The 22,115-nt window shown below is 50.0% G+C and overlaps 1 protein-coding gene across 1 annotated transcript; it reads right to left on the bottom strand.

Annotated features, from left to right (window-relative positions):
• Positions 1-1,366: 1,366 nt before the first annotated feature.
• Positions 1,367-4,121, bottom strand: DLX5 (distal-less homeobox 5). The gene is made up of 3 exons (XM_076332346.1): positions 3,690-4,121; positions 2,358-2,542; positions 1,367-2,061 (listed from the first exon to the last, which is right to left on the bottom strand). Exons 1-3 carry the CDS (start codon positions 4,042-4,044, stop codon positions 1,729-1,731), a joined length of 873 nt encoding a protein of 290 aa, XP_076188461.1. The 5' UTR covers positions 4,045-4,121; the 3' UTR covers positions 1,367-1,728.
• Positions 4,122-22,115: the final 17,994 nt, after the last annotated feature.

The raw sequence follows: 22,115 nt of genomic DNA, 5'->3' as shown, positions 1-22,115 counted from the left end.
GGCACCGGCGGCAGGGCGGCCCGCTAGCCGGCAGCGCCCGCCCGGCAGCGGGCAGGGGTGGGCAGCCGGCGGCGGCCCCCGCCGCCCTGTCTCCGGCACCCACGCACCCCTCGCCGGCGTGCAGGGAGCAGCTTTACCGAACAAACTGGTCTATTGTACTGCAAGCCATTTACCAACCCCCAAACCTGTTACAAAACGGCAACCCCGGGCTTCTTTCTTTGGGGAGAAGAACACGCACACTCACACGCACACTCACGCACACGCGCAAAACATGGCAGGCAGGAGCGGAGGGAGAAGAAAGGAGGGGGAGGGCAGCGGAGAGGAAGACTAGAGACAGGTAAGTGCGCCCCAGGGCAGGAGCGTGCCTTTTCAGGCCTCTTCTCCCGGCCCTGCCAGCGCTCTCCCCGCCACCCTCGGGTGACAGGGGGTAACTTTTTATCTCGGGGATCCTTCAAGCGACGCCTTTGTCACATCCACTGCTGTCGCCTTACCCCGCACGGCAGTGAATTCCCAGCACGGCTCCCCGCTCCCCCCACGACGGCCGGGGAGAGGTGGGGCCCCCGCGGGAGCGTGTGCCGCCGTGGGGGCCCCGCGGGCCGGTTGCTGCCGGGGAAAACCCGGGGTTTCTGTTGGAAGAGGGGCCCACGCTCGGTGCGTGCCGCCACGCTGGTACTCCGCGCCCGTGGGCAGCGCTCCGGCCACCTCGCTGAAGCCGTGCCCCCGTCCCCTCCCCGCTGCACCGGCAAGCGCTAGTGGCGGCTCCGCCGCACGGCTTTTTCCTTAAATCGTGTAGAGAGAGAAAAAAAAACCCCGAAGTACCTCCGCAAAGTCCCTCCTTCAGCCGGAGCCGCCGCAGGCTTTTACCAGGAGCAAGGGGAGCGGGGCCCTCATTTTATCCTTTTCTCATATTTAGTGGCTCCCTTTGACGGAAACGTAATTTGTATAATTAGCTGAGCGCACACGGGCGACTGATGGGCTGTGGAGTGTGCAGCTCTCGACGCTAATTACTCTCAGGAAAGGATCCAGGGCGGCTTAAGGCGAGAGATTTGCTTTCTAGCGTTAGGATGGGCAGCTTTCCCTTCGGCTTAAATCACTGTGCGGTAAGGCGTACGCGGTCTTGCAAAAAGCCCCTTTTCCAGCGGGGACGGAGCATCGCCGCCCCTCGGCTCGCCCGTGGGGACCTACAAGGGTCGGATCCTGCCAGCACGCCCGGGCTGCGGTGGCACGGCGTGGCACGGCCACCGAATGTGAGCGCCCAGGATCGGGCCCTTCATAGTCCCTCTTTCCTCGCTCGCTCTCTGCAAGCAAATTGGCATTATTATTTTTTTCCCCTCTTATTAATAGAAGAAGGGGCAATTTGGAAACGTTTCTCGTGGTCGAAATAATTTTATTTTATTCAGAATATACAGTTTAATTCCTCTATCTACAATTATTTACAGGGTTAAAATAACATTGAAAAAAAGTCTCTGGAAAAGTTGAGGTCATAGATTTCAAGGCACCATTGATAGTGTCCACAGCTGAGCCAAAAAATGTCCGTATTGTATAAAAAAGGGTTTCCTTTGAAATGCAATAAGTTACATGCACAAGCTTTACACATTTTAATCTTTTTGTTTGTTTCGTTTCCCTTTTAAAAATCCCCCATATGCATTCCTTTCGTTATTATTCCTTAACAGTAAAACACAGGAGTCCAAGGAACAAAAAAAAAAAAAAAAAAAAAAGGGTCGGACTCTAATAAATTGTCCCAGAGGCCAGCGCTAACGGGTGCTGTAGGGAGCCGTGGGGTTGGAGGTGGGAGTTGATGGAGTTGGCAGCGGGGTACCAGGAAGCGGAGCTCTCCAGGTAGCTGGATGCAGGGGATGGGTTGGAGTTTGGAGGGTGAGCGTGTGCGTGGGCATGGTGGCTGAGGGAGCGGGACGAGCCCTGAGGTTCCCAAACCGCAGGCGACTGTGGAGAGTTGCAGGCCATGGGGTCGCTGGAGCTGGGGCTGTGCTCCGGAGGCATCTCCCCGTTCTTCATGATCTTCTTGATCTTGGATCTTTTATTCTGAAACCAAATTTTCACCTGGGAGGAGAGGAGAGGGGAGGAAAGAGGGAGGGGGGAGGGAAACCGACACCATTAATACCCGCCTGGCAAGCCGGTGCTCCGCGGCTGCGAGGGACCCGCTCCCCACCGCCCTCCCGGCCCCTCCGCGGGGCCCGATCCGGCCCTTTCCGCCGCGCCGGGGGGAGGACCCGGACCTCTGCGCCGAGCCGGGCCGAGCCGGGCCATGCCGGGCCGGTCTGGGCCAGGCCAAACCGGGCCGGGCCGGGCCGAGCCGGGCCTATCAGAGCCGAGCCGAGCCGAGCCGAGCGCGGTACCTGTGTCTGCGTGAGCCCCAGGGAGGCGGCCAGCTCGGCCCGCTCGGGCAGGGCGAGGTACTGGGTCTTCTGAAACCTCCTCTGCAACGCCGCCAGCTGAAAGCTGGAATAAATAGTCCGGGGTTTGCGCACTTTCTTTGGTTTGCCGTTCACCATCCTCACCTCGGGCTCCGCCACCTCCTTCTCTGCACGGGCGCAAGGGCGGGAGAGAGACACAGACGCAGACGTTAAGGCGCGGGACACGGCTCCGCTCCGCGCCGCGCAGCCTGCGCCGCCGGCGGCGGCGTCCCGCCCGTGGGTCGGGCCGGGCAGGGCAGCGGCGCCGGCCCGACGGGCCCCCGCGGCTCCCCCCGGGGCTCCCGCCGCCGGGCGGCGGCCCCGCGCACCCTCCGCCGGCTCCCCGCGGTGAGGCGGAGGGCCCCGCTCCCTCCGCGCCAGGCCTCGGCCACCCCCGGCCCTCCTCCGCCTCCCGCCACCGCCTCGGGCATCCTCCGCGGAGGGCGGCGGCGTCGGGCGCGCAGCGCTGCGCGGGCGCGGGCGGGAGCGCGGGGCATGCGCGCCCGCCGCAGGAATTAGGAGGATTATCGGTGCCCTGCTGGGAAGAGGCCGGCCCGGAGCGGAGACCTACCCAGGGCACCGACCGCTTCCCCCGCACGCCCGCGCCTTCCCCCCGCCGCCGCCGGCGTGTCCCCAAGCGCCGCCGCGGCCGCACTCGTCCCAGCCAAGCCCCAGCCGCTTGGCTTGGCTACGGGCTTGCTTTATTTTTTTTTTCCTTGTCCCCTTTTTTTTTTTTTTTTTTTTTCCACGACAACTTACAAAGAAGTCAATGGAAAGCACCGCTAAAAGCGCGGCGCTTTCTGGTAAAAAACCCTCCCGGCTTCGCAGCCCCGCCACGGCTGGGCCCCCCCTCCTAGTCTCCTCCCCCGCCCCTCCAACACAGGGGGAAGGAAACTTTCTTTGCCACCGCGAACCTGAGTTTGAGACACGCAACAAGACTCGGCTATTTTTCCCCCTCTTCCTGCGCGGGGAAGGAGGAGGGAGGCAGCCGTGGGGGCCCGGGGGCAGCTGACCGACGTTTGCTTTTCTAAAGCACTAGTCCTAGGATTTGTGTTTTAGATCGTGCGGACTGGTCAGGAAAACTAGACCCAGATTTCCTCCTTTTTTTAACTTTCTTTAATTCCCCCCCCCCCCTTTTATTTTTTTTTAATTTATTTCTCCTCGTGGTTCAGGGAAAGCTGCATCCCCGCGGTCCACGGGGCAGGGTTCTGCCGGGGCGCGCTCTCCCAGCCTCCCCACGGCCGCGGAAGCTCCCCGCACGCCCCTGGCTCTCACCTGGCTGGCTGGCGGAGCTCTGTACGCGGTTGTAAGCCCCGCTGTACTGGTGGTAGGGGCTGGCGTAGCTGTAGTCCGCGTAGGCTTTGGCAGGATAGTTCCCAGCAGATCCGTTCATGCCGTGGTACTGATACTGGTAAGGGTTGAGCGCTTTGCCGTAGGAAGCCGAGGTAGGCGAGCAGTAGCCGTGCGGGGCTCCCCCCGCCGGGCTGTAGTAGTCGGAATCCGTAGCCGAGGACTCGGGTAAAGTGGGAGATTCCTGGGACGGGTGGTGCATGGCTGCGGCCGTCTGGAAAGGAGCCTGGAAGTCGCCGGATCTGATGTTGGGGACCCTTCTGTCAAATACTCCTGTCATAGCTCGGAGCCGGCGGCTGGCTGGGGCTGGCTGCTGGGGCTGCTCGGGTCTAAGCAGACATGTCTGGGGGAGGAGGCTGCGGCGCTGTGTCTGTCTCCGGCAGACTGCTGGCTGGGGCGCAGCATAGGCTTGGTTAAATCCTTAATTGCGCTCTTACGCACAGCAGGGTGGATCGGGTTCCATTGGCCAGAGCAATCGGGAGCAGCGACACCCTAACTCGTCCAACTAGTTTAGCACAACAAAGCTTTGGCTTAAAAAAAAAAAAGGAAAAAAAAAAAGGGGGGGGGGGGGGAAGTCCCATTCAAGCTCTTTTAAAGTGAATACCAACAGCAATCTCCGAGCCGGAGCGTCGCGATCGGGAGGTTTCCGGCTCCCCCCCTGCAGCCGGCGAGGGGGCTCGGCCGGCCCCGCCGCCCCGCGGGCGCGCAGCCCGGTGCCCCCGCACCTCCAGCCCGCAGCGCCCCGGGGGAAGGCCGCAGCCACGCCGCTCGGATTTGCCGTCCGGTCCCTCTTGGCTACGTTGATGGCTTGGGAGGCAACGCACCGGGCGCTCCTGGCTCCCAACGCGGTTTCTGATCTGGTGGCGATATCCATTAGCGTCGAACTGGGGTTGCTTCACTCGGATTGTCCTCCCTCTGCGGGGGGACGCCGCCCGGGACCTCCGCGTTAAATGAAGTAAATCACGTTACCCCCCCCAAAATCTTGAAGTTTAGTTACATCATTTCCTGCGTCGAAGACCCTAGCGCGGCCCGGAGCCAGGCGGGAGTCTCCCGGCAGGACGCTCTGCCGTGGGGGTGTGGGGGAGCTGCTGGGGGCACTGGTGGCACCGTACGGCCTAGGGGCACCCACCCCGCGGGTTTCGCGAAAGGCGACCTGGCTGTGGCACCATGCCCGTGGGCGGAGAGCCCCCGCCCCCCCCCCCCCCCCCCCCCCCGGCAGCGCCGGTGCTCCTCCAGGTGCGCCCGTGGCCGCTCGGCCCCAGGCGTGGCCGCTCCTCACCGCCCCGTGGCGATGCTCACCACCTGGGCCGGCTCCGGCCCGGGGTCAGATGTCCGTCACGAGAGGAGCTCAAATCACCCTCACGCGTGGGCAGGACCACTGGGAGGCCGCCGCGGGGCTTCTCCACTTGCAGGCCGTCGCAAGAGCCCACTTCCCGGGTGACAGCCCCCCAGAAGTGGCTGGCGCTGTGCGGGGGTGTCGTCCCCCTGCCCCCCCCCCCCCGCAGCACCCCGACCAGCGGCACCCTCCTTCGCCAGCACCCCGTTTTCCGCGCCCCGTCTGCGCAGCCAGGTCCCAGGCGATGGGCTCTGCAGCCGGGCCGTGGTGAGCCACGGGCCGGTGGTGCCCGTCCCTGGTAATTTTACAGCAGCGTTGCAAAAAAATGGATCAGATTTTACTAGACACTAAGGAAAACAAATAAAAGGCTGTTTTCAGTGACCTGGAGTTGTAGATTTTTCTGAAGCTGTTTACTCTCCAGATTTAGCCTGTTTGCTCACCGAAGATCTCCTAGCCAGCTGGGTAACACTTGTAACACAACCATGCATGTTGTACTTGAACTTATTGTTTGCTTTGGAAATGCCCACAGCTCATATAAAATCACATTAAACAAATCCCTAAGCATTTCATTATATGAATCACTTACTTAAATCCATTGGAAATATCTCTCCTCCCCCCCCCTTTATTTTTTTCTAAAGGGAGGAACCGGAGAGGGATATATGTTTACGACTGGGGAGGGGGGAAGTAAGTTTATTAAAGCTCCCAATTGGCATCCAGTTGGAAAGGACGGTAGAGATTTTAAACAGATGAAGAGGGGGAGAGAGTGGGGGGGAAGCCCATTTGTGTCATAAATTCCAGGGCGCTGCACTTCAACACGTCCGGGCAGGAAGGTGCCGTTCGAAGGGAGAAAACAGGAGCGAGGACCTGGGCGCTGGTATCGCACCCAGCCCCGGCAGCGTCCGGAGCCGCGGCGGGTCCCGGCCAAGCCGCCCTGACAAGCTGTTTTTGCAGCTCACCGGAGAAATCTGGATCGGTTTCCTGCAGCAGAGAAAGTTTGCTCTTGTTTTATTCAGAGGCAAGGCAGGGAAAGGAGAAAAAAAAAAAGCTTCGATATTAAAAGGAAAAAGAAAAGACAGAAATCCACCAGATACAACCGCAAAACCCCCAAGCTGATTTTTTTTGAAGGCATCCGCAGCCGTTGCAGTCCGTGCGAGGATTACCGAGCCGAGGGCATACAAATCCGCCTGCTTGCGGGTTTCCTGCCCCCCGTCCTTCCCAGCCCGAACCCGATTTTCTTGACTTTCTGCTGGTTCTTTCCCCCAGCGGTTTTTATTTAACACATCCGGTGGGGAGCGAGCGTTTCAGAGGGAGCCGGAGTCTGTTTTCTATTTCACAATATGGTCATTGTTTACCGGCACATGCCCGCCGCGCCGCCTGAGCGCCTGCCCAGGGCCCCCGCGTCCAGCCGCGGCCCTTTCGGGCCCGAACCCCGCTAATCCGCGGAGGGGGGCGGGGGGGGGGGGGCCGCGGTTCCAGCCGGTCCCGCCGCGCAGGGCGCGGGGGCGCCGCGGCCGCGGCCACGTCGGAGGCGCGCGGCGGCCGTGCCCGTGACAAGAGCGCCACGGCGTGGCCGCGCGGGGCGCAGCGCCGCCGCGCTACCTGCGCGCCGCCCGCTCCCCCCCGCCCCCCCGCCGCCGCCGCCGCCGCCGCCCCCGCCGGGGCCAGACTGAGCGGCGGCGGCGGCCGCGGAGCCGGGCGGCCCCGCCAGCGCTGTCCCCGCAGGGCACGGGGACCGGGGCGCGGGAGCCGCCGGGCCGGCGGCCGCGGCCGGACAACGCGGCGATTGTTCCCGGCCGCCCGCCCGCGCCGGGGAGCTGCCGCGGAGGCAGCGCTGGGGCCCCCAACCAAACCCCACGGCGGGACGGGGCGCTGCGTCCCGGTGCCCGCCGGCCGCCAGGCCCTGCCCCGGTCCTGGCTCGGGAGCATCCCCGCGGGCCGAACCCTCCGCGCTAGGCCTGCCTGGAGACCGGGGGGATTTGCAGAGGGTTCTCCGTCCTCTCTCGCTCGGCAGTGCTTTGTTTCCAGCCAACGAGCGAAATATTTCGGATGAAGCCTCTCAGGCTTTTGGATGAAATCTTGCAATTGTTCAGAGAAAATCTTTCACTTTCTGGATAAAATATTCTCGTTTGGGCACCGAGTTTTTGCTGGAAACTCTATTTCCATGGAAATTGCTGGCAAAGAATGAAAGGAATTTTTTTTCCCTTCTTTAAAAAAAACCCAAACAGCCCTCCACAGTGGAAACATGGATTAACTCTTGTTTTACAGCACCAGAAAATGGTGATTTCCAAACAACTTCAACAACTGAGGGCTTTCCTGGCGCTCCAGTCCATCGTCTTAGGTTTAGGACTTGTTTACCGAGGGGAGTATTTTCAGAATGAAGAGGCAAAGGGACTGAAAGTCCTTGTATTCTCACCTAAGGCTGGGCAAAAAAAAATTACAGCTGCTTCAAAGTAAAAATCTTGCATTTTCAGTATGGGCAAAAGCTGGCGGGAATCCGGTGGAGAGGGCTAGCGAATTACCCAGAAGGATGTTCACAGGGCAGTGATAAAAGGGAAAAATGCAGGAAAGGATTTTGGAAAAAAAACAATTGGGAGCAGGGGAGGAGAAATAAACCTGACAGAGAACCTATAGAAAGAGTCTAGGACTTTTTGCTCAGATTTCAGTAGCTTTCTGCAGAGCCTCCGGCTCCAGGTACAGCTGGTGCAGGGGGAGGAAAACGGGCATTTCTCCACCTAGGCATGACATGCTCTGCTTTGGAGAACTTGCGCCCCTCCAAAAGAAAAGGAGGTTTTGTGTTCCTGTGGAGGTCACCATTCGTGTTGATGGAAGGATGCACGTGTGACCTTGGGATGGAAGCCTGTCTGGTCTGTCAAGCACTGGGGCAGGCGTTGTTTTTGCCATCCATCCCAAAGCGTTCACTAGGCTCTGGTCATTTCCCACCCCTGCAACAGCCTTTTCTCTTCCAGTTGCTTGCGCGTGCCCAGGAAATGCCGGGCCTCTAGTTAATGACGCGAACCTGTCACTGCGGCATTTCCACGGCTGATGGACTCACTGCCGGGTTGGCCGCAGCCTGGGTTCCGCTGGCCTTGCTTGTCTGGCCTGTAAATTGCACTGCGCATAAAAACCATGACGTACAATGTTAAGAATTAGAATTTGCCTTTTAAGTCAAATTGTGGCTGTCTCTTTTACTTGCCAAAGAGCTGACATGAGGAGCTTACACTTGCACCTATTTCCCCCAAATTGCACCAACATGACTGAAGGGAGGAGCCAGGGCTCCCTGTTAGCGTCAACTGTGGCAGACTGAGCCAGATGCGTGGGACAAGACGATGTTAAGAGATGCCTGGAGATGCAAGACTCCTGCCTGGAGCCCCGCTTCCCTCCTCTCTCGGGGTGCGCCTGCCAGGGTCACTGAGGGGTTGCTTAGATGTTTCTTGATGCATCACAACCTTCCCAAGGCAGAGCATTGCCTGGCAGTCACAGTCCAGCCGTGGCCTGCCCCTCCAGAATGGGAAATACTTAACAAACTCACCCATTCCCTTCCCTTTTGGAGATGCGTCCACATGAGGCGGACGGGGAGCTCCTGTTGTTCTTCGATTCAAGGGCTCAGCACAGACGTGACCCACCTTAAGGAGACCTGCTCTGGGCTGGGCAGGATGTTCAAGGAAAAGCCCATCCCGGGGTTTTTTCCCGTTTCCAGCCCATGTGCTTCCATTGTGGTGTTAACACCGACCTCTTTCTGAGGTCATGGAGGCCAGCAAAGAAACGTCATCAGAAAACCCAATTTCTCCCGAGTTGTTCTTCTACCTGCCTTCTCCCGGGTAGCTGGGCATTGTTATTCCAGGAGCTGCAGGTACTTCAACTGCTGTGAGGCCCGGTGGTTTCCAGGAAAGACAAGACACAAACCAGATGGAGCCATCTTCAGATCAACAGTTTTGGTCAGCAGCGAGAGCTGCAGGAGCGTGGCTCCCTGCGCAGTTGCCTGAGGTTTCCACAACAGACGTTTGAGCACGGACCTGGAGTCACATAGGCAAAACTGCTGCTGGAGGTGCTGCTCTGACGCAGAGCATTAGCCAGCACTGCCGGAGAGCCGGGTGTAAAAGCTCTCTTTGCCAGAAACACTCCCGAGAAAATATTTGCACTAGCTGCCCTTGCTGCCCGGCTGAGGTGCCGGGGGCGGGGTGTGCTGCAGAGGTCTGGCACCGCAGTTGGAGCTGTGGTGGTGCCGGCATGCAGGGAAGGGCCTCCGACCAAGAGCAGGGGAGGAAAGGACCTCGGCTGTGGCGGCAGAAGGGGCAGGAGGGAACGACTTCAGGAAATCCAGCGTCCTGGATGAGTGGGCAGCTGGGCTGGATCACTGTAATGATCTTTTCAGGCCTTAAAATTTATTACTGTAGCTTTTAGCTCACAGTAGCCAAAGGCAGTTGCTCCTCAAGGAAGAGGGTTGATTCATCTCCAGTATGGCCGTTCACTGCTTATTCTCTCCCGCCTGTCACATCTCCTTCAGCCGTAACTCACTTCTCGGCCCCTCTCAGATAGGAGCAGGGTCGCTGCCTCTCTGCGGGACTTCAGATGTGAGATAAACCCCTTTGCATCCCAATGCCGCAGGAATGCTTTCCCAGATCTCTGACATCCCTGTTAAAAGATGACCGGTCAAAGAATTTGAGGCGTAGCTCTTCAGGCCCTTTGGTGTGTTTTCAGCGGAGCAGGACAGGGCAGGGCAGGGCTGCTGGCACAGTGGCTCGGGGAAGCCCACCTGCAGGGGCCCTCGTGCAACGCAGATTTTCCCCTACAAACGTCGGGAATTAAGCTTACAATTTTCCTTTTGCTATTTTCATAATGATCTAATATGTTGTTATCCCACAGGGGTCAGCCAAACTTTTATAATTTAGACCTTGAAGGTTTTGTGGATGATGGCAGCGTTAGGACAAGCTCTCCAAAACTCCTGTTTAGCTAACACTAAATCAGCCTGTGCAATCAGCTCGAATCAGGCAGCGTTAAACCACACAAACCGATGCAGAAATGAAACACAGCAATTAGGCTGCTCGAGCAGTGAATATGAGAAGTGACATTCAACAAGGGGCCAGGACACCTTGCAGGTTAAAGATCAAAATAGCAAAAGCACATCTCTTGTCATATGGTTCTGTCCTTACTATTTATGTTACATGGTCTGTCTGGCCTCGCTTATTAAGTTTATCAATATGTACTCACCGACAGTATATATGCTAGCTAGCAGTAGATAATATCTATAAAATGACTTAATAACTTGCATCTGTCATAAAACTCACTTCATGTTTAGTTCCTTAGTTATAGGTTAGCTTTATTATTACTGTTTTTTAAATAAATATATGCTAGACTTTCCCCGTGACTGCAATTCCAGGGCTGTATTATTTTATTTCATCTTCTGCCTTAGCTTTTATGTCCTTCACCAAAATGTACGCTGCCATAATCCAAACTTGGTCTCCTAAAAGTTTCCAATGCAGCACAGGGGAACCTTCTCCTCCTTCATCTTTCGCAATCCAGCCTGCAGCTGCGAGCAGCCCTGCAGGGAAGCTGGATGTCACTGGCTGCGTTGTCAGTGCTGTCTCTTCAAGGGGCTCTGTGAAGTCACCGTCATATTCATAAGCGTAGAGGGAAAGACTTTTCTTCTTTTTCTGATCTCCATGTTTGAATTACATCTTTGTCCTTGAAAGAGGCTCTGTTGCAAGAAGCATCAAGATGCTCTGCTTTAAGATTCATTTTACATTCCTGTGAAGATCTTAATTTATTGGAAAAATGGAGGTTATTTTCTTCTTCAGCTCAGATTTCTTCATCACGATGTTCTCTAGACAGTGACTGAAAAATAGCTCTTGGGGCTGTATCATTTGTGCTTCTGCGAGCCTGCTAGTTCTTTTATTATTAGGAAAATGCCTTGGTTTGGGAATGAGAAATAAGGTGTTTTTCTTAAGAGACTTTAAGGCAGGCACGTATTTTGATGTGAAGTACCACCTGGGTGAATACCCACAGAAAGAAAAGAATTTTCGTTAAAGATATTTAGCTGAAAATACATTTGGATTAGAAATAAGATGTTTTATCTTTTTTTCTTTCTTCTTCTTTCAAAAAGGGTAAATTAACCTTTGGAAAAAACCCCAGAGGGTCATGGTGGCTTCTGCATGACTTGTACTTTTTCACAAAGATGCCTCCCTTTCCAAGTGAGATCTTTGGATCAAGCAGATGATGAATGAATGATGCAGACATGACCAAATTAGGTTGTATGGCTTGTGCTGTGCAGGAAATCAGAGCAAATGATTGCTGTGGTCCCTTCTGGCCTTCAAATCTGTGTATTTTCAGTAATCTTTTTGTCAGTTTCATAAAAAATTCCATTTTTTTTCTCACATGCTGCCAAATAAAGTCCTCATGGTTAATGTGCCATCACCCTGATTTCAGAATCCCTCTTTGTTAGAAGTGGTGGGTGCATGACGATGCCTGGATTTGGGCTAGTGACATTTCATCACTTGAAGGACCAGCAGTTAACCCTAGAGCTCTTTACAACAAGGTGTGCGTGGCTGCCTCTTCTGTTTCCCTGGTCTCCAACGGGGAACACACCTGATACAAACCACCAGCATGATCCAGGTCCTGCTAAAACCAATAGAAAGGGTCCCCGTTGTCTTCAGTGGGGGTAGACGGATGTTTTGTGTGCCCACGCTCCCTCTCCTGGTTCAATACCTGGAACCACAGAGCTGTAGCTTCTGCCTTAGCCTACCCATTTCGGTACCCATGCTTTAGAGGCTCCCACCCGCCCTCTTTCTTCTCCATCCCACTTTGCTGGAGGATTCTGCTGTGATGAGTTGGACATGAAATCTTTTCTTCCTCTGGCACTTGTTACTAATTTTAGGCGTATCAGAAATCCTCATCATGCTTGCTGTTTCTCTTTGCCTCAAAATACTTACAGTCTGCAGAAGGTACGGGTGGACTGGAGAGCAGAGAAAGGCATCGCCCCGAAGCCTGTCCTCAGCCTTTTTGCTCTGTTATACAAGCGATGACAATTATCCTCTCTGGCTTTGGAAAAGAAACTAGATAAAATGCAGAGATTATGAAGGGAGGCAGTCATATTACAACAATTCTGGGCAGTGAAATAATAGTTGTGGATGGAGTGAAAGGATGGTACAGTGTGATCCAAAGGCGCGCTAGTGCCAGCGCCAGTCTTTCCAGCCACAGTCAAAAGAACTTTACGCGGCCCTTTGTGTGCTTACACATCGTGATATAAAGGACGAAATCGTCCATAGACCGAAGCGGCCAGGATGTTGTTAGTGTTTTCTTACATGGGATTTCAGGGGAGATGGCTTCAGGTGTTGCGGGCAGAGTTTGGACTGAGGATCTCTATCAAAATCTGGTTCTTCTTTTGGTGAAATAATAGGCGGTGGAGAACGGCTGCAGCTCGAATGGAGCAGAGCTCCTTATTGAGGGCTTCGTATTTAATCTTTTCCCACTAGGACTTCAGAGAGTAATAGAGTGTTAAAAAAAAAGGTGAAAATCACGTATTTCTGCAGATTCTGTTTTTATAATTGTAATATTATAGTGCTGTTTACTCAACCAATGTAAGCCCGGTGCTCTTGGCAAATACAACGTGTGTGCTCTGAATTTACTCTTTGCAAAGCAGACTTTACACGCCACAGATGAAAACGCTTCAGCCTCATTTAAATAGGAAATAAAAGGGATTGCATTACTCCATTTCTTTGCAAGCTGAAAAAAATAAATAAAAGGCATTGTCCTCTTTCAGAGTTCAGATTTCATTTTCTTCAAATGAAGTTGCAGTGGTTAGATTTACAAAACCTCTATTCTTTTTTTTTTTTTCTTTCACAAATCTGCAAATTTCCTATCTTCAAAGTGTTTGCACAGAGTCAAAAAGAAAACAATAGAAACACAAATCTTCAAGACAAAAGTTCCAAGCTGGCATGAAAAATGGCAAGAACAAGATTTGAACACTTCTTAATACCAGTGTAACCACGAGATTACTTTTAAATTCCTTTTCTCTGAAATTCTGTATTTTATTTATCAGGGCAAAACAGAACGTAAAGGAGAAAAGACATTTCTAAAGATTTTCTTGGGCTGTTTAAAGCTATATCTGAAGAGATATAGACTATAATAGAAACACATAGACCAAATTATTATTGTGTTTTACATTTTGGCATTTTTGCAAACTTCCATAATTATGTCATTTTAGTACATTAAAACAAACAGCAAGGAAATAGAAAATACTTCTTCCACAGCTGTGTTTACTACCTTAAATGTGTTTTTTTCTCAACCAGGCAACCAGTCTGAGATAAGAGGTTTCCCTGCTGTGTAACACAGCATAATCAGATGCACACGCAGCACCCACCTGGAGTATTCCAATGTACAAGAGTAGTGGAAAATTAAAGCAATAGAATGGAAAAGTCAATAGCTTTTTCCAGTGAGACACATTTGACATAGTAATAGACTTACTTTTTAAATATATGAATGTACAGAAGATCTTGGAGAGTTCCTTTGAGTGAAAATTCTGTTTATACAGGGAAAAAAAGAATATTCAACCTTCCTTGAAGAAATCCAAATTTCAGTTGAAAGGCTTTAAAACATATCCCCATTTTGCCATAATGTGAAACATGATTTTCTACTTTCTTTACTACTTTGGGGAGCATATTTTACACAAATGAAAGCCTAATGAGCTATTCCTAGTCAAATGGAAATATTTTGTCAAAATTGCAAATATCCGAAGAATGTTATTTAGTCGAAATCAGCAGCACCTTCAGAGATTTCCTGAGGAGCTTTAATCTGCTTGAATATCTATTTAGAAATGAAATTGAAATTTTTCTTACCACCATTTCTATAGCAGAAATAAGTTGCAAAATCATTGCAGAAAAATATCTTTCCCTTGAAATTAGCAATATTGCTTTCCAATTTTCAGCCATTGCTGATACAAGGTAACTACTTTTCAAAAAGTCCAGGCATTTTAGGTAGGATTTTATTTCACTGGAAAGTCTGATGGATCTTTTAAAAACTTATTTTGAATGATCACTCGATAATTATTCTGAATGTTGTAGAAATCAGAAATTCTGACAAATTTTTCAGGTCATGTAAAACATACATTTTTCTTGACCTGAAATTAAATATTTTACTTCAGCTTTGAGTGTTTCTTTAAGGTCTTTTGTTCTGTATAAAGGAAATGAAAGAAATTTTATAATCACAGAATGAAAATATGTTGTAAATCATCAGCGTGGACTTTTTAGACTTCCATACTATTTTGTCGTTTTTTTCAGTATGGACAGTTGAAGATAAAAACCTCTCAGATCAAGTCATGGAATATTTTTGAGTAACCAAATTTACAGTTTTTGCTGAAAGACAACTTTGGCTGAAAAAAAGTAATCAGAACCTAGTTTGTTGTTTAAATCAAGCACTGGCAAATGTAGCGTAAGCCCCTACAGCAGACAGGCACTTAGAAAAATTCCTCTCATCAGCTGAAATTTTAGGCAACCTCTTTTGTCTTGTTTGAAGGTTCTACCCATGAACATTGGACACAATCTGGTCAGTCAGCTTCATTAACGTGGTCTTTGCAGCTTGCCTTATTTTAGCCACGTAAAATCCAGGTCTCAAGCCTAGGCCAGCACCCTCAGCTTCCGTTGCCAAGGTGGAGAATGATGGATGTGCCTTGAGGAGGGGTCACTCTCTCCTAGGAGAGACATCATGAGACAGCTGTGTCGCTACATACCTGATCTATTGCTTCTACCAAGAATACTGTCAAACTCAAGTATTTAGGATACTTGTGGACGCTAATATAAGCACTGCAAGCTGTATTCATTTGACTTGTCAGGAGTACTTTCCAGACCATCCAGACCAAGATAGTCTGAGTATTTAGCACTGTAACTGCATATAATCCAGGAGATCCACTGAGAACCAGCAGATAAAGGCGGTTTTGCTCTGTGGGCACATATGCCATGGGTTTAATGTTTGACTCTTCAAACTGCTAGGTAACCAGAGCATCCCCTGGCACGCCTGCCACTCCAAGCACTACGGCTGGGTGTTCAAACACAGGGACAAATGTAGCGTGGTCCCAGATTTTAGCCAGGAGAAGCTGAAGTCAGAGCGCTCCTAACAGAAATGATACTGCTCCTTTTTAATAATGAAGGTAATTAAGCCTCAGATGCCATCGTAAAAGTCATGGCAAATTCATTACCATCAGCAAACCAAGTCAAATGTATTTTGAAGTCGGGCTGCTCCCATTGGTGCCAGAGGAGGTTTACCACAGGCTTCCCCAGAAGCAAAGTCAGGTCAGCGCTGAGCCTTTGCAAATTCTCAGCTTGCCGTGATGTGCTCTAGCTTAGTCGTTGGACGGTGCAGGGATAGGAGCCACCAGCTGAAGTTTTGTGTCTGTGCTGCAGCAGATGAGGCTGGCTGCTTGCCCTTGCAGCATGCTATTTCACCCTTTGCTATGTTCTCTGCAGCACTTGGCTTTAAGGAGGACTTTAGAAGTCTTTAGAAATAGTTTTGGTTATGAGATAGCTTAGCAAAGCCTATGACACAGGCTTAATACGATAAATGCAAAGTATTACTGAAGCTTGGGAGGTCTGTGTTTTACTCAGCAGTGCTAGCCAGTTCACCTCCCTGGTGGGTTGGCCCCGGCCGGCAGCTAAGCACCCACGCTGTCGCTCACTGTCCCCCACCCAGTGGGACGGTGGGAGAAATAGGAAGAGCAAAAGCAAGAAAGCTCATGGGTCAAATGAAGGCAGTTTAATAGGTGAGGGAAACAGAAAAAAACAGCAAGCAAAGCAAAGGCAACCACTCGCCACCTCCCACAGGCAGATTGATGTCCAGCCAGTCCCTGAACATAGGCCACCTTGGAAGCCAGCTCCCCATCCCTCCTTCTTCTTCTCCTCCCTCAGTTTTTGCTGCCGAGCATGATGTTACATGGTAAGGAGGTGAACAGCTGCAAAACACAGATCCTTCCTCAAAGGGTGTGGGAATTTCTAGGCACTTGTAACCATTACAAAGTAGAAAAAAATAGATACAGGGATAGATTTGTCCTACCTGTGATCCTTAGAGAGTCCTTTCTTTAGCATGGTGTGACAGACATGGGGATGTGGGTTTCCTCAAGGAGGATAACTGGATGAGAGGTGTTTTCTTTTTCCTTCTCTCGAAAGAGAAATGACCGTTTATTTAAGCGAACAATGCAATGAACCTTCCCATTCCATTTCAGAAGAAACCCGGAGCTGCGACTACTTAAAAAACACTTTCTGCAACACAAAGCACCGTTCCACTCACAGAGATATTTATAGAGGAAATTAGCACAACTTCTTGATAAATCTGTTGGATTAAAAAGTGATGCGGCTGGCAAACGCAGTTTCCCTTTTAAGCTGTTTGAGCATTTCTGTCATAACAAACATTGTCCCCAAATTGTGGCACCCTTTCCTCTCACAAATTTTTGAGTGTTGCTGGAACACACTCTGATATGATTCCCTTTCATTTCTGACACCGTTATGTCATTTTATGGATTTGCGCTGACAGCATTTCATTTCGACATCATTATAGCAGCTCAACTGACTTTCCACACTGAGCACACCAAAAGAGTTTTGTGATGATACTATACTAAGAACAGTTAGAATGCAAAATAACCCTGCTGAAGAGTAATTATTATACATGAACATGATCAGGTTTTCTTGCTTATATTTTCAGCTGCTGCAAAGTTCGATATTTTCTTTCTTTTAAAAATGGCCAAGAGATTCAAGGTATAGGTAAAGCTACCCTGAGGCTGGAGGATGCGGAGCCTGGTGGGTGCACAGCCTGCCGTAGTGGCTAGCAAAGGTGGGCACAGCACTCACCAGGAGTCAGGAGTCAGTCCATCATCTTTGGCCCCTCGGAAGTCAAGTGCCTGAGCTGGGCAGCGAGGTGCCCAGGTGCCTCAACTCCCATTATGGGCAGCAGAAGGAACCAAATGGGGTTTGACCCGTCAGTGTTAGACCTGTCTCTTAAGATGTGGTGAGATTTTGTTGGGACATGTCGGTCCCAACGGCAGAGGGAGCCTGGAGAAGTCAACTAGCCTTGCTGCCTAACTTTTAAACAGTGAAAGTTAGGAGAGTCTAGTTCCACCCAAAGGGGTAAGAAAAGGCAACTGGACAAAAATACCATGGTAGAAAAACAAAAAAACCCCAAACCCCAACCCCCCAACACATCTCTTTTTATGCCTCTCAGCGCTATGTCTTATAGATTCATGGCTGCACAAGCAGAGGAATCCCAGGGGACAAGTCTAAGCCAGGTGCCTCTCTGAGGCCTCTGTGATGAGGGGGAATCGATCCCACCGGACATGCTCTTGCAGTGACATCCACGCAGGCCAGCAGTGCAGCCACCCCAGGATCACACACATCTCCCTGGCCCCCGTGGAGGGCAGCTCTGGTTCCCTGAACCCAGCTGCAAAACCTCCACCTGCATCTGACTGTTCCCATGCTTGGATCTGCTCTAAGCAAGGAAAGATACGCAAGCTCATGCACAATTACATTAAAAATTAAAGAATAGTAAGGTAGTGGCAGCTCCAAATACAGCAAACCTTGGATTTATCAAAATGTATGATATTCAGAGAGTCTTCATTCATTTCCCTTCTGGAAGTGTGTTCTAACACAGGCTCTAATTACATCATCAACCACTATTTTTTTTTTTTTAATTGGAACATTTGTGTTGGCGAGGATATCCAAGGCATGCTTAGGAAGTGAGATAGGTCAGTATTTTTACTGTCATTTTAAAATTAGTGATCCTCTCCCTTAGCTACTGCATTTGGTACAGCAAGTAGAGTCAGTCATTTCTTCATGATCTTTTGCAGGAGTGGGAATTTTCTAGTCTCTGTAGTATGTAAGTGCCTTACTAACCTTGATAACATTTTTCCTCAGGTGAAATGAGATAATGAATAGCATTAATTCCCCTGTTTGAGATGGAAAAATGAGACAGAGGAGACTTGCTGGAGTCCAGATTAAAGTCAGCTCTTTGGGCTCCCACATCCATCCCACCAGCGTACATGCCACTGTCTCCACCTGTGCGTGGATGTCCTCAGGCAGATAGAAAAACAGGGCTCTATTTTCTTCTCCTTTACATTTTGTGTATGTTTGACAGTGTCACACTGTAATGACGTAGTAGGTTGCCTGGAGATAGTGTGCACCTGAAAGTAGAAAAGCTCCTAATGTGCTTTTAGTCAGCTAAGCCCTCAGTTAAATGTGCCAGCAAGCCCTGGCTGCGTGGGACAGGGAGCAGGAGTGAGAGGAATCAGGTGGGGAAGCAGTGAGCTGGGAATACAGCTTTTTGAGAGAGTGCTGCACGTTTTTTATTTTAGATTTACGGCTCAGCTGATGTGGATCAAAAAGTTACCTGGGGGCAACTCTAAATTATCGTATTCCAGTGAGAAGTCCCAGGTAAATCTGAAAGTCTGGAGGCATAGCACTGGGACCTCAGCAGCTTGAGCCCCGTCTCAGCTGAGTAGTGCAGAGTTTCCTCCGTGTGCTTTGGAGAGCGAGCAGCAGTAGGATCTATGACATGAGTGTGGAGTGGTGTGTGGGAAATGGGTATGTCACCTGTAGCCGGACCCATGAATAGTGTTAGGCTTATGTTTTGTCACGCAATTATTTTTTTATAAGGGATTACATTGGAATATTATTAAAGACAGGTTCTGCACTGTGGATGGCTCCTGTATTTGCAAGTGAGTTTATCTGTAAAACAGCAGGTGATGCTGCTGTGATCCTTAAACATGTCCCATGCATCTTACAGCCCAGAGGAAATTGCTGTAGTACCTATGGGCCACCACTGGGCATCCTTCTGCTTGTCCAAGTGGAAGGGTTTGGTGGTCTAGGCAGTCAAAGGGGTCCTCAGTTACAGGGTCTCTGTACATACAGCATACGCCTCATATCGAAACTTGGAAACAGCCACAGTTCCCATCCATAGCTGTGGATGCCCCATCATTGGAAGTGTTCAAGGTCAGGTTGGACGGGGCTTTGAGCAACCTGATCTAGTGAAAGATGTCCCTGCCCATGGCAGGGGGTTGGACGTGATGATCTTTAAAGGTCCGTTCCAACCCAAACCAGGCTGATTCCTCCCCGTGCAAAAGTCTCCCAGGCCAGAAAGGGGTTTTGACATTTCTGTGAGCAAGCAAGAGGACGAGCCGCTCTCCTCATGGCTCCTGTAGGCATTGCAAGGGAAGAACGTCATTTATCACAGGTTATTCCTGAGCTAGTAAAGCTTGAGCAGAGAGAGACTCATGAGATGGAGCTCATCCTTTCAAATCCAAGCTCGTGCCTTTCGGCTGCCTCACCCCGAGACAGATGTGCTGCGCCCAGCCTCCAGAAAACCTGATTCATGGCTTCATCCACAGCCCATTGCCAGCAAGCAAAAGATTTCCATTGACTTCACTCAGTTTTGTGGCCGGCCCCTGGGACTCAAAACACATTGCAAAAGGCCAGTTCTCTGCTGAATCTGTCAAGGGTCTCCTGTGTTGTTAGAGCCAGCAGAGCCTCGCTGGTTGCTGCCAGCGGGGAATTTGGCCCTATGTGCCATTTCCAGCGCGGATGTCGCAAGCTGACTTCACCCGCCGTTCATCTTGTGCTTCTTCTTTAGGTTGGGAAATGAGCTGTAATTGAGAATGTAGCTTTTTAAATATCAAAGCCCGTTTACATTCATTAAGTTTATGAAATGATGGTTAAAAATAAAACCTAAAATGATGTCTCTTGAGTTTTTGCTGATAAAAAATGTGTCAGACTTTCTGGAAAATCCTACCTCTGGGATTACTGCCAAGTGTTTGCTTTTCTATTGCTACCATATTTTGACCTCAAATGGAACTTTCTAATTACATCACAAATATTATTATATCATGTAAATTAGGAAGCTGTTAGCATAGTCCAGGATAAAATAGATGAAAAATAACAGGCTACAGCCACTTTTCATTACACTCCGAAGGTCTAAAAAGTTCTGAAGTATAAATCCTCAATCCTGTTTCTCTGAGTATTGAAGAACAGATTACCTCACAGCAAGGCAAGCCGGTTACTTAAAGAAGCTGGCTAATTCATGAGACATTATTTCTGTCCTCTTCTGTTGGCATCTTTTGTAATAGTTTATTAACAATGATTTGTGTTCTGTTGAGTAAGCTGTGTTTGTATAACACCATTGGCACTATATTAGCTGAGACCAAGGGTATTCTGGCTAGTTAGTCACAGCTATCAAATGCTTGGAACTTAATTTTCACTCTTTTCTGGCTAAGCATCTTTAACAAGTATTTTGCTGCAGGGTAGAAAAAGTCCTCAATAGTCAACAGCATTGTTTGCAGGACTGGACATGCATTTGCAGCCAGATGAATATGTTTGATGTGCTCTTGCGGTGGAAACACAATGACATCTACTGGCCAATGCAGATGGCTGTAAGAGTGTTTGCAGGAGGATTATACGCAGAAAACAGCGCAGATTCGACTCTGTGAGGAAAGGGGATGTCATCCTTCTGAGAGGCGGGATGATAAATCAGAAGAACATCCGCAGATATCTCAAGTAATACAATAGAAATTGCAAACCAGAAAATATAAGGTATTTTACTTATGTACCACTTGCTTATTGCTAGTTGAAAAACAAACAAGCAAGCAAAACACTGGCCAAATCCTCTGATGGTGCAAAGCTTCCCTATTGTCTTCAGTAGTGGCTGTCAGATGAAAAAAGGAGTTAAAGTAACTTACACTGGGTGTAACCAGCTGAAATCCACAAACAAGATCCAAAATGCACAAACGCACCTCCTCTGCTCTTGAAAGAGAGATCCATGTAAGCAGGGGTTTCTGATACCCTAAAATGACACAGTCCTGATTTCTGCACTGCACTGCTCTTAGTGCATTTTTCTCTTAACATGATGCAATCTCTGTAAGTCTTGTGCAGAAAATTATACCTAATCAACCCCAAATGCAGGGTGCTCCAGCAGTAAGGTATTTCTCTTGCAAATAGTGTTATTAAAAATAAATAAAGGAGGCAATCAAAACATGTCTGTTTCTGAAAATGTGAATGCTAACGATAGCAAAGAGAATAAATTTCCTACCAGCTCACACTTCTTATGTTCAAAGTGTATAATTTTGAAATCCCTTGTCTTCCATCAGCTCTGCTCCTATAATTTTTAGTTCTGTTGCCTCAACAAGAAGATGCAGTTCAGCAGAACCAGCAGCTCCGAGAATCATCATACTTGCTTTCTAAAATGGGCAGGCTGTGCCAATTTACTCAGTGGGTTGGAAATGTTACACAGCTACGGTATCAGCGTAACATCCAGAAGAGGAATATGCTGTGCTGAAAGGAAGGCTTTGGCTCCCGTTCATGGAAGCAAATCAGCCCAGAGCTGAGGGATACAGCATGGACCTGATCCAGTCCAGGGTTGTACAGGCTTCTAGGTGGTGAGAAGAAAATCTAGGCTGTCCAAAAAGGGCCAATATTGTGCATGGAAGCAAGAGCAGCAAATATGAGCAATGCGTTACTATAAAGCTCTGCATTAAAGGCAGTCACCCTAATCCATGGAGACTTGAGTACCATTGCGCGTTGATTTTAGTGGGAGTCAAGAACGTGCTCAAAGTGAAGCATCATCTTGTAGGCTCTGTTTATAACATAAGAGAGCGATCCAAAGCTCTGTACAATTTTGTGTTTTACACTCTCACTTAGATTTCATCCCTTAGAGAGCAGAGGAGGGAATGTGAGCAAAGGGGCAAGGAATTGACCCTAATGTCACAACTCCACTGCTCAACAATGGGCTTTTCACAGTGCTGTTTGCAAGGAAGAAAAGAAAAGGGGAGAGGGGGAGAGGGAGGAGACAGAAGGAGAAAAGGCAAAACACAGAAAAGAAAAAAATTATAACGTGTTACTAGTTCAGTCTGTGATTATAATGATCTAAACATGGTCTTCCTCATAGCAATAAAACAGAAATCTGTGATAAAAATGATCCGACAGTCAAAATATTACAGAAGGTTCTTACCGAGACCATATACAGCAGATGTATCCTTCTGTACATCGGATTTAGAC

Source organism: Aptenodytes patagonicus, chromosome 2 (genome assembly GCF_965638725.1).
Source record: "Aptenodytes patagonicus chromosome 2, bAptPat1.pri.cur, whole genome shotgun sequence".
NCBI lineage: Eukaryota > Metazoa > Chordata > Aves > Sphenisciformes > Spheniscidae > Aptenodytes > Aptenodytes patagonicus.
Note: the sequence above shows the minus strand (reverse complement) of the source record. Positions and strands in the feature narration are given on the sequence as shown.